The sequence below is a fragment of the Somniosus microcephalus genome, unplaced genomic scaffold, assembly GCF_052327205.1.
Source record: "Somniosus microcephalus isolate GS21.2 unplaced genomic scaffold, FLI_Smic_1.0 unresolved_chr6, whole genome shotgun sequence".
Taxonomy (NCBI): domain Eukaryota; kingdom Metazoa; phylum Chordata; class Chondrichthyes; order Squaliformes; family Somniosidae; genus Somniosus; species Somniosus microcephalus.
Window position 1 is genome coordinate 10,408,568 of NW_028225184.1, and position 13,134 is coordinate 10,421,701.

The 13,134-nt window shown below is 40.7% G+C and overlaps 1 protein-coding gene across 1 annotated transcript in view; it reads right to left on the reverse strand.

The window, feature by feature from the left end:
* Positions 1 to 8,335: 8,335 nt before the first annotated feature.
* Positions 8,336 to 13,134, reverse strand: part of LOC147087049 (uncharacterized) — a 29,225-nt gene continuing 24,426 nt past the window's right edge. The window contains exon 3 of the mRNA XM_085978022.1: positions 8,336 to 10,343. Within this exon, the coding sequence (XP_085834148.1) occupies positions 10,173 to 10,343 (171 nt within the window). The 3' untranslated portion in view covers positions 8,336 to 10,172. The remainder of the gene's footprint in view (positions 10,344 to 13,134) is intronic.

Genomic DNA, 13,134 nt, shown 5'->3' on the forward strand with positions numbered 1-13,134 from the left:
GGGGGAAGAGGAGGAGGAGGAGGGTAGGGGAAGAGGAGGAGGAGGGTGGGGGAAGAGGAGGAGGAGGAGGGTGGGGCAAGAGGAGGAGGAGGAGGGTGGGGGAAGAGGAGGAGGAGGGTGGGGGTAGAGGAGGAGAGGAGGAGGAGGGTGGGGGAAGAGGAGGAGGAGGGTGGGGAAGAGGAGGAGGTTGGGGGGGAGAGGGGGGTGGAGGAGGGAGGGAGGGGGTGGAGGAGGGAGGGAGGGGATGGAGGAGGGAGGGAGGGGGTGGTGGGAGGTTGAGGAGGGTGGGAGGAGGAGGGGGTGATTTTCAACTTCTGTCTAATTCAGTTGCAAAGTTGGCAAAGTGGTGGCACTACCTGCCTGAAGCCAGCATTGGGAGGTACAAACCATTTTTAGGTTTGTGCCTTATTTGCACGTAGCTGGAGCAAACCGAGTGCTCTGCTGCAGCTTGCCGGTAGTGGAAGAGTGGTAAATCACCCGGCTCCCACACTGGGTTGCTCCTGCGGGGAAGAGGAGCCAATGCTGGATGGGGTCGAGCACGGCCAGCTCAAAAATAGGCTGCAGAATTTTGTTGAACCAGGAGAAGCACTCATTCCACAAAAATTCAACAGCTTGCATCCATATAGTGCCGTTAACGTAGGATAACACCCCAAGGCATTTCTCAGAAGCGTCATCAGACAAAAATTGACACGAGCCAAAGAGGGGAGACATTAGATGGGGTGACTAATAGCTTGATCAGAAGTAGGCTTTAAGGAGAATCTTAAAGGGTAAGAGATAGAGGGAGAGAGTTCCAGCGCTTGGGGCATAGATGGCTGAACACACAGCCGCCAATGGTGGGACAAATATAGTAGGGGATGCATAAGAGGCCAGAGTTGGCAGGATGCAAAGCTCTTGGAGGATTGTAGGGCTGGAGGAGGTTACAGAGATAGGGAGGGGCAAGGCCATTGAGGGATTTGAAAACTAAGATGACAATTTTAAATTGGAGGGGTTGAGGGAACTGTAGGTCAGCAAGCACAGGGGTGATGGGTGAGTGGGACTTGGTGCGGGCTAAGATACGAGCAACAGAGTTTTGATGAGCTTAATTTAATGGAAGGTGGAGGATGGGAGACTGGCCAGGAGAGCATTGGAATAGTCAAGTCTGGAGGTGACAAAAGCATAGCTGAGGTTTTCGACAGCAGGTGGGCTGAGGCAGGGGCGTAATTGGTGTCCAAATCACCACACAAAGATTCCGACCTCAATCAGCAGCTTTGGAGTTGGTCACCTGTTTGCTCTCTCAGCCAGCGACTGAATGATGGTAGGGAACGTGACATGATGAGACAAACTTCTTAAAGTGGCTCCATTTCAAACACAAAATTTTTGGGGGTAGAGTTTCAGCTTTGGGCGCAATCTGCGAAAAGGGCACAAATTGCACCCAAAATTGCACTAGTTTTGATAAGTATTTTTTCCCCTCAAGTTTCTGCTCAAACTCATTTGCTTATCGCTGAAGTAAAATCTGCCATGAACCAGTGCAATCGGGCAGCAATTAAAAAAAAAAAAATCCTAAAATTCCTCAATAAATTTAAGAGTGGTAACTTGGTGTAGTTTGATTAATACAGCTGAAAATGGTTTATCACAAACAAACATTTTTAATCAGAATGTCTTGTCCACCACGTGAGCAATGTTCCCGCTAAGCTGCGCGGCCGAGCAGTCATCTGCAAGGTCCCGCACAGGCCGCTCACTGGCTTTTACATTGTAGATACCGCGCATGCGCAAAAATTTGAATGGGCCGCGCATTGGGCAGGTCGCACAAGAGGCAGTGAGGCTTACGGGGGACATTGCCTGTGAGTAATCCAATCTTAAATGATTGAAAATGACTTAAAAAAAATATACAGGACCATTTGCTAGTTATATTGGTATACAGTAGCCAATTTCTCAGTAAATTAAAAGCTTTTAAATTAAAGAGTAAATTAAGAGCCCCTTTAATTAGTGGAAACTCACAATGATGATTAATTCGATCTGGGAGCATAGCCAGTTTTGTGGTCGGGGCCAGTTTCTAGTGTGATGTTTTTCAAACTAGCGCAAAAGATCGTGGAAACTCTATTTGTGCTAGATGTAATTTGCGCTTGATGTAATTTGCGCTTGAAATTCCGTGATCTGTGGTGAGAAGTTTGGCGCTTCCGACATTCAGTTGAGATCAGTGTAAGTTAATGGGGAATCCCTAACGCAAGCTGTTGTGATGTCAACAAGCTGTCTAAGCAGCAATCACAATGCAGAATTCTCACAGACCAGGAACCAGGCAGTGAGTAAACCCCTTTGATTCTAACTTTTTAAAAATGTTAGGATACGCATGCGCTAAATCCTGAAGTTGCGGTCAGTTTCAAATAACTGAACACTGCTCATTCACTGTTATTGCCCACTGCAAATTCCGAGCCATTAATCTCCTGAAAATCAGCCATTATTAAGATGTATAAATTTAGCTCTAATTTTATTGAGAACAGTAAAGATACGCTATCTTCTTAAGGAATGGGATTATAAAATTGAATAAAATCAAATTTTCAGTTTTAAACACACTACCAGTCTTGGCAAGCTTACATTCATTTCACATCAACAAATCGTGACTGAAACCCAGGCTAAGACTTAGACCAGATTTTTTTAATATAACCTGGTACGTGAACAGACACTTGCAGTTTTTCTTCCTTGTAGAATCAGTACAAGATGATTGGGGCAAGTCAGCTTGGTTTTATGACAGTTGGGTAATTTTTAACTAACTGAACAGAAACACTAAGGTGATGGATAGTTTGTTTGGTTTGGGGTGGGGTGGGGTGGGGGGGTGGCAGTGGGGGAAAAAGATGGATGCTGCACACATGGATTTTCAAAAGGCGTTTGATAAGATTCACATAAGATTACTAGCTAAAACTGAGGCACATAAATTTGGAGCCATTCTCTGATCAACAGACAGTGACAAGTGGTATTGCCAGGGATCTGTGTTAGGCTCTAGCTTTTCACTCTAATGATCTGGATTTGGGAACAGAGGAGAGTATATCCAAGTTTGCAGATGTTACTAGGCCTCGAATTTTCTAAGGGTGGGTGGGGACTTACGGAGGCAGAAAAGACCCATTAACACTGGGTCTCCACCATGAAGAAACTGGCCCAGGGATTTCCTGTGGGGGTAGGGGTAGATGGCATTTGGTGCCATTCCGCAAACAGGACAGTGGGATTAGTTTTGGATTTCTCTAGCAAAGAGCTGGCACAGACATGATGGCCTGAATAGTATTTTCCCATGCTGTAAACTTACATGGTTCTAAATACAATTCGCTGTAAGTGATTCTACTGTATCAATATTTTACTCCACATTGACCCAGTTGGAACTTTACTAATGTACTTTACAGAAAAATCACAAATAAATTTTCATGCTGCATTGCTCTTTCTCCTGGTCATATTTAATGGTCTGATTTTCTAGTCATAAAACCTTTCTGAATCAAAATCCAAGAATTCTGAGAAGATGCCATGATTCCTGTAGATTTAATGGTAAGTATGGAACATGAATAGGAAAAAACAAGTTTCAATATTGAATTCAAAAGGTTGAGGGTGAAAATAATTACCTTTTATAATTATTGCTACCCAATAATACTTTGAAGAAAATAACCTTTGACTCAGCCTTAGTAAACTACAAATAAAGATGTTCACTTAGTACAGCAGCTCTTTTTACTATAGTGTGTTGTTGGAAGTCATTACATCATGTTAGAATATTTTAAAATGGCACAAATGGTCAGGGTATCCCAACTTGCTATGCTCCAGCATTTTAGCCAGAGAGCGAATGTGGAGAAATTGTTTTTTGGGGGGGGGGGGGGGGGGAGAATGAATTGCAGAATGATGATAAACACCCAGGTCAAGATATGGCCCACACCTAAATAAGGGACTAACCACAGGAAATCCGCAAACATAACTTTTTTTTTTTTTAAAACAGTGATTTGAAAAATGGTTTGTGTGAGGATACAGATATCTAGGCTGACATTTTCCTCTGGTGTTGTTCACTTAAAAGTGCATCTGGGTAGGATGTTTGTATGTTTCAAATAGGCCACTTTGTAAAGTTTTATGAAGTTGGGGCAATGGATTCACTAATGCTGTGGCAAGGTATCACAATGATAGCTCCTCCGTGCACCCAACAACCTCCCCTCTCCACCGCTCCACACCCCCCCGACACAAAGCAGATGTCCCAGCAGTGTCATAAATGGCTCTTGTCTGCCCATTTTCTTTTTAATTGCCACTAAACCAGGAAGTAGGCCAAGATCAAGGCTGGGAGAGGCAATGGCTGGGTGGCGGTTTTGCCCTGCCAAAGATACAGTATACTGCTATTGAGGCAGTCAGGAAATTCAGCTTTGCTATTTTGGGCCTGCTACTGTTGACTTCAAGGAGCAAAAAGAACACCTGCTCACATTCTATCTCACACTACTTTGCTGATTTTACTGGGCAAATCATGAGTTTTCAGCACATTATATCTACTCATTTAACTTATGCCCAGTCAATACAATTGTTTCACAGTATATATTGGTGAAAAAAGGGTTGTATTTCACCAAGTGTTATCTTCTATTAAAATAGCTTCATGGTAGGACACGTTATTTCATCATACTTGTATAACCCAATAATCTGCATAAGATTTCCTACCTTTCAGCAGGTAACACCTTTTAACAGTCTGCAAGGAGTCAACATTTAAACAGATTATTTTAAGGTGGTACAGATCACTAGTAAGGCCACATATATAGTATGTATTGTATACACTGTTGTGTGCCCTACCTACAGAAGGTTATTGATGCATTGAAGAGGGTGCAGAGAAGAGCAACATTGCCAATTCATGGGCCTAAAACTCCCAAGTTGCAAAAGGAACCAAATTATTTAACTTACCTTCATTGGTATGTAACTTATCAATTTAATAGTGAAAGGTATAACATAGATTAAGCAGATTGTTTAATTTAGACTGTGACCACAGAACCAGAATATATAAATAGACTCTATTACTAAAAGAGGTAGCCATGGAAATAGTGGATGCATTGGTTGTCATCTTCTAAAATTCTATAGATTATGGAACATTTCCTGCAGATTGGAGGGTGGCAAATGTAACCCCACTATTTAAAAAAGGGAGAGAAAACAGGGAACTACAGACTGGTTAGCCTAACATCAGTAGTAGGGAACATGCTAGAGTCTATTATAAAGGATGTGATAACAGGACACTTAGAAAATATCAACGGGATTAGACAAAGTCAACATGGATTTATGAAAGGGAAATAGTGTTTGACAAACCTACTGGAGTTTTTTGAGGATGTAACTAGTAGAATAGATAAGGGAGAACCAGTGGATGTGGTGTATTTAGATTTTCAGAAGGCCTTTGATAAAGTCCCAAAATAGAGGTTAGTGTGAAAAATTAAAGCACATGGGATTGGGGTAATTTACTGACATGGATTGAAAATTGGTTAACAGACAGGAAACAGAGTAGGAATAAATGGGTCTTTTTCGGGGTGGCAGGTGGTGACTAGTGGGGTACCGCAGGGTTCAGTGCTTGGGCCCCAGCTATTCACAATATATATCAATGACTTGGATGAGGGAACCAAATGTAATATTTCCAAGTTTGCTGACGCCACAAAACTAGGTGGGATTGCGAGTTCTGAGGAGGATGCAAAGAGGCTTCAAGGTGATTTAGACAAGTTGAGTGAGTGGGCAAACACATGGCAGATGCAGTATAATGTGGATAAATGTGAAGTTATCCACTTCATTAGGAAAAACAAAGGTAGAGTATATTATTTAAATGGTGATAGATTGGGAAATGCTGATGTACAAAGGGACCTGGGTGTTCTTGTACAACAGTCACTGAAGGCAAACATGCAGGTGCAGCAAGCAGTTAGGAAGGCAAATGGCATGTTGGCCTTCATTGCAAGAGGATTTGAGTACAGGAGCAAGAATTTCATACTACAGTTGTACAGGGCCTTGGTGAGACCACACCTGGAGTAGTGTGCGCAGTTTTGGTCTCATTACCTAAGAAAGGATATACTTGCCATAGAGGGAGTGCAGCAAAGGTTCACCAGACTGATTCCTGGGATGGCAGGACTGTCTTAGGAGGAGAGATTGGGTCAACTAGGCCTGTATTCACTAGAGCTTAGAAGAATGAGAGGGGATCTCATTGAAACGTATAAAATTCTGACAGGACTAGACAGACTGGATGCAGGGAGGATGTTTCCCCTGGCTGGGGGGGGGTCTAGAATGAGGGGTCACAGTCTCAGGATATGGGGTAGGACATTTAGGACTGAGATGAGGAGAAATTTCTTCACTCAGAGGGTGGTGAACCTGTGGAATTCTCTACCACAGAAGGCTGTGGAGGTCATGTCACTGAACATATTTAAGAAGGAGATAGATAGATTTCTAGACACAAAAGGCATCGACGGGTATGGGGAGAGAGCACGGGAATATGGTATTGAGATAGAGGATCAGACATGATCATACTGAATGGTGGAGCAGGCTCGAAGGGCCGAATGGCCTACTCCTGCTCCTATTTTTCTATGTTTCTATTTTTCTATGTTTCTATGACTCAAACAAAATTACTGATTACAAGAATTATTTAATTATATGTAGTAATGAGCATTTTGAAGAGAGTACCAACAAAAGCAATTAATGCTATGTCAACAACTGAAAAGTGAACCGTATCAACATCTCGTAAACAGCCACGAATGATCAATTATGTTATTTTTATAGGATATTATCCAAACAGGTTTAAGCACTTCACACAATGTATAGCTTTGAAGTATAATGGTTATTATTTAAGTACATTACAGTTTGAGCAAATAGTCTACACAACATGAAGGCCTGAAATTTCATTGATCCGATGTACCGTATTGATCTTGCCGACACCAATTTACGCTGAAATTTCCTGAAAATCTCATTAGCATACGTTGGAATGTAAAAACAGATCTAAAACAAGTTGAAATCAGTGTAAACAATTGAGGCTTCCTTCTCTAAGTCCCTCTTTAGATTATTGAAGTTATAAAAATTCAAGTGTGAAGCCATAAAACTGGGCATGTTTAAGAAAATGAAATTGTGGGAGCTTTACTCTTTTTAATATAACAGATTCTGATATCATGAAGAAGTATTCAAAGATATACAAAAATACAGAGCCAGTCTCAGTGAGGAGAAATAAAAAGAAATCCTTATAAAAACACCTGAAATAGTGATTGAGTCCTTCCGCTCCTAGAATTTTTGGTGTAAATTTACACCTGTTCCGAACCAGTGTAAATGCAAGAAGCTTGTGTTCTCTCGTCCTTTGCGTGCGGGCGGAGCTATGTTAATGAGCCAAGTAGGATTTTGGCGATTGTAGCTCTGGAGCAGTGCAAATGACCGAGGAAATTCACATGTAGCAATATTTTTGCGTAAAACTGGTGTAAATCAGTTGCACACTAATGTCCTCAGATAAAAATGCTGCAAATTCACTCTTACATCGGAGTTACACCAAAACATTTCAGGTAATCGATTCCTGTGCTGCTGGAGCCATGAAAATGTCACCTGTAGAATGAAACCGGTAAAGGATTAATAAATTAGTCTGTAATGTCAAGAGTGAATCCTGAGGTTTGGTTATATTACCTTTGGAAATAAGGGTGAAATTTCAGAGTTTCATCTTTTTGGAAGTTTTGCTTGTGGCTTGTTACCTCACTCAGAAGATTAAATAAGTGTAAATAGTCCAGCATGGAGCAAAATTGTCCATATCTGTGGAAGGAACAAACTTGATGCGATCAGCGGTCTTTTCTCATTTTGTACTTTACGTAATAGTTTTAGAATGGTGAAACAGAATCCTTATACCTGGAGATATTAAAACAGAATAGGTGAGAATTTGGAATCTCATCAATGTACTCCAATCAGGTTATCTAAATAGTCTAAAAATAGTTCTTCCTATTTTGATTGCAAAAATGTCTTCTTTCCGCTTTCACCGTCAAGGTTTTCTTTTTGACAGCATTAAATATTAATTGCATATTCGATACAAAGTCTACCCAGCTCCCAGTGGGCTTGAGCCCATATCACAAAATTGCTGACAGCTCAGCATAAATTGCCAACCTCACCATAGACTGGCTGGTATGGAAATATTTACATGGTTATGGTGTGGATGCTTTTTTGTGATATTGGGATTAAGGCATATTCTGCAAATTAAATGGACATGTGCTAATATATTGCTGACACAGTTTTTGTTAATCACAAACATTGATTTAATATTTTGTATCCGCATATCTTAAATTTTTTTCTTCATAAGACACCCATCACTAAGGCCACCGATTTGTGTTTTTTATGAAAAAGGTGAACGGAATCACAGGATCACAAAATACACATATAAATCATAATTCCAAGTAATAAAAACAGAATTGCATCGATTCGGTCACCATAAAACTGGGCCTAATTGTAAATGGGTATAATTGCTCTATGCAGTTGTCAAAACACCAGTATAAATCACGGAATTCCATTCAGCAGAAACTGAATTTGACTTATTGACTCTCCATAAATCACCAGTCCTGCACATCACTCAGTTTTCAGTAGCAAAGACTTGAGCATTAAATAGGGTTTGCTGGCAGCAGAGTTTCCCTTTCTCAGAACTAATGTAGTTATTAGAAAAAAAACTTTGGAAATTTGCTTTCCCTCAAATATAAACAGGCAATCTTATTAGCAAGGAACTGCTTTAAAAAGAGTGGCATTACAATTAAAAAAAATAGAGCAATGCAGGAGCGGCATGTGTGGTTCTAATCTTTAAACAGTGGGTATCATTGGAAAATTAAGGTATATTTTAACCTGTGTAAAGTTTTTTAAAAAAAATTCTCACTACAAACTTCCCCAGCTTAGCAAAATATATTTTAGTAAATTTTACACAGAGCAAAATATACCCACCGGTACTCTAAACTGGAAATGGATGTACAGTAGCTAAGTTCTTAAATTCATGCCTAAAAATGAGATTCTCCAAAATAATTTTTATTTAATTTCTCTGTAAACACAAAGATTTCATGGAGGCGGATTCATCATCATACCATTTAATTATTTCACAGACACACCCATACTCATGGATCCAACAATAAGTTAAGTGTCCATAATGGATCAAATAATTTACCTATCACATATTTACACCTTAAAACAGCTTTGCAATATAGCTGTTCAATTACAAATTTACTGATAAACAATACCATGTATAGATATCCAACTGAAGTTCAAAAGTCAACTTTTTTGACATTTCACAGCCATTGCTGAAGAAGGTATTGCAAAATATTAACATGCTTTGACTAAGATGGAGACTGTGCTTTTTATGTGTGTATTTTTCCAAATTTGCACTAGAACAGAATCATGAAAATGGCATAATCAGCCAGCTCAAATGGTATTCGTGCTTGGACGAATAGCATAATGTTATAAGTTTTGGACTGCCTGTGCACTTTTAAAATGCTGCTTTGCACCAGGTTGGAGTTGTAATACAGCAAGTGTGATCAAACCAGTATGAGGGAATTCTACATTCTACATTTCCTGGCTTCAGTGTGCTTCGGAGCCGGATCAGGACCTGACTCCTGAGTCATACTGCCACTTCTGCGTCAATGCACACCTAAAACCATGTCACACCAACATGAAAATAACAACATACACCTTTGTGTTCTCATGGGTCACATGTATTGAGAAACTGTCATAGATTTGCTTAAGTGGATTCATCATCCCATACTGATTTGGGAACCATGGGCATCCCAATCATGTGCATGCAACTTGAGTGAATCCTAATGTTATCAGTATAGCCTATAAATTACTGATGTTCCATTAGTATCCGAATCTTAACATACATCCTGCACCCTGTCTAATGATGCTATCCAGAATGCTTGGTGCTACAATTCACCAATTTTACCATCAGCAAATGAGAATGCTACTTCATGTAAGTGGTACAATACTGAATTTAGTTTGCTTTACACTATTTCACTTTAAATAAAATCTACCTCTTACCTACTTTACTAAACTGGGTGAACTAGGGTTGACAAATTGCTGACATAAAATTACAGTACTTTTATTATTAATACCAGATAACCCAGAAAATCAGTACTATCTGAGTCGGTCTTTATACATTGTGATGCTTTGCGTACATATCTGTCTTCGTGCTGTAATAACAGTGTTCTGCTCAACTGATCACCGTAACTGGTGCTCTTTCATTCTTCACAACTCTTCTCTGAACCAGCTCCGACAGAACTATCATCTTCATACTTTCTCTCCATGCTGTCTTCAGAGGATTTACTGCAACAGTCATATGTTTTTCCACCAGATCCTAAACGAGTTCGGCAGCGTGCTCCAGGTTGGTACAACTGCATAGCTGGACGGTCCTGTACAACCAAAACCAGAAAAAGTGGTACTGTGCAAAACCCATGTGGCTGTATTGAGATACATGTTTTATAAGCACTGCATGATTGCATTTTTTTTAATTTTTTTTTTTACAGTGTTAACAATGTAATCTCAAGGATGGGAACATGAGAAACTCCATCAGATGGTTCTTTCATGCACATCATTATTTTCTGAATAAACTGAACTACTAGCAGAGCCATCAAAATTATATTTTGTTGAAGTCATCTATTGATCTGAAGGCTAAATTAGTCTGTAAAGAGAGTAACAGGAAACCATTTTTTCAATTTCAATTTTCAGTGTTTTTGCAGCTGTGAAGTGCTATTTTCACCATCTCCCCATCGCAAAGTTTCAAGTGTACTGTATGGGATCACTTAATAGGGTAACACCACTTTATGATAAAATCAGGGCAAATCAGGAAATAATTGACTAATTGGATGTTCACCAACATTGCCAACAGCAAGTACACTTGGGATTTTTATTGGCCAAAATGAGACTAAATTACCACACACCCTTTGTCATAAAATTCCTAGCCTTACTCGCTCACGTTAAGTTTAATTGTTCAGCGCAAAGTCTCTTTTTATAGGACATAATTTTACATGCTGGAGAATTAATTTTACAAAGAAGTTTTAGTAATTACAGGTGAAACTTTGCCAAAGGTTTTTTTGCATTGTTTCCTATCTTCAAAGTTCAGAACATACCAGAAGCAGCTAGTATGTTATATCTTCTAAACACCAAGATTTGTAAAATAAACAGTATCTGAATACACTGTAGATGGCAAAAAAATTGTAAAAATCTCACATTTGATCAGATTTGTAAGAAAAAAAAGGTTAGAAATGTTAACAGCATAGATTTAATTTTATTTGACTTTGATGCCGCATGATAAGATTTGTATAAGCAACTCAAATAGGTTTGGCTGCTTATATGTTATTAGGTCTGACTAGTGGTGGAGATTTAAAGGGGTGGGGGATTTTTCTTACAGGCAAGACTGCCGCTAGAAATGGGTTGGGAAAGGAGTTCCACCTGTTGGTCTGACCCCACTGTGATCCCGCAGTGTGACCTCAACCCATTTTCCTGGATCAGGTTCAATTATATGAAGGGCAGACTCCCAGTGGTATCTCGGCTCTTCAGTGGGACTCTACTGCTGTGGAGAGGAAACTCACATGGTGCAGCAGTGGAACACTTTGAATATAAGAGTTTTAAAAAGGGCAGTTGCCCCCTATCTGATATTGAGTGATTCCAGCAACCAAGGAACAAGCACATGGTGGGTTTGGAAGACAGGAAGGAGAGCCTTGCAACTGTCTAACAGCCAAAGAAAATCTTTCCTCCTGCCTCCACAGCCCCCCTACTGTCTCCTTCTTAATATTCTACTCCACTGGTTGTGCAGAGGTGGGAACAGAGGAAATTGGTTAGAGTCTTAAAATCCACCCCGCCATCTTTAACATGCATCAGAGTGGGCAATGGGCAGGCGGCCAGCACCTGTAGCACTGGGGGAATGAGGAAGATTCGGTAGTTGATTCTATGCGCATGGACTCAGCGGAAGGCCTCCCTGCTCTGCTTTCTTTAATTCTGCTAGCCAGGACAGCTCACTTTCATGTGGTATTTCAGAGAAAAATCTTCCCTCAAGTCTTACCTCATTGCTCCATACTACATTGCCAGTGTAGTAGTATTTTGATTAATGATTTTAAATATTGTTAATACTTGTATCAAATCACAGTTTTCTTGACCGTCTCAACAGACATCTTAGAGCTGCCAAATTTTCAATATGATAAACAGATAAAAGCACCTTTGGGAAGTCTCTTTGTGCTGCCCTGCCACCCTTGGAATTTTTCATCGGGCCTAGCATAGGGCCAGTTGCTGAATCCCCTGCAGCAGCACTCCAATATGCCTCATTCTCCACTCCTGGTGACTACCTCACCTTGCACAAACTCCTCCTCATCCTGGTAATGCAGAGTGACTGCACCAGAGTCACAGAATGGAGGAGGTGTGGGTCGGCGCTTGGGGTGGGGATTCCCTATTGCTACACAGCCGGCGGGGTGGTCCGCACCCCTGGGGTCTACCCACCTTACTCTGCCACTCTCTCGGGCTATGGGAGCCATTTCCACTTTGACAGGTTTTCCATGCTTCCCACCCCCTCTGCTAATCTGCTGTAACCATTTACACCTCCACTGGGCCCATCTTTTGTTTCTTTACTTGTCCCACTACCACCCTCTTTTGCCTTGCACCATCATCCTTTTTATCATTTAATCACCCCTGCTCTCCATCTTTTCACAGACTTTCCCTTTGTACTTCCCCGCATACGCCCCCCGCCCCCCCTTTCCTGTAGTTTTGTACTTACTTTAAAACTATAGTCTCTAACATCTTCCAGTTTGATGAAAAGTCATGACCAGAAACGTTAACTCTCTTTCTCTCTCCACAGATGTTGCCTGACCTGCGGAGGGTTTTCTGTTTTTATTTTTATCTTTGGCCTAGCCTGCAGTCACCTATTCTAATTTTCTCCCTCATGGGTCAATGTCTGCTTTCATTTTTCCTGTTTGTGAAGTGCCTTGTGATTTTTTTTAACATTAAAGGTGCTATATACAAGTAAGTTTTTGTTGAAGGGGGAGGAGGGCAGGAACGAGAATAATTAACAGGTTCTATTCTCGGCCTCTGCTACTTATACTGTTCATAGAAGATATGTGAGAGGGAGCTTCTGATCAAAAAATGTTGTAATTTTATGACACAGAGCTGTACGGTCAAGTGACTAGCAGAAGGAAGAATGACCGTGCCCAATTA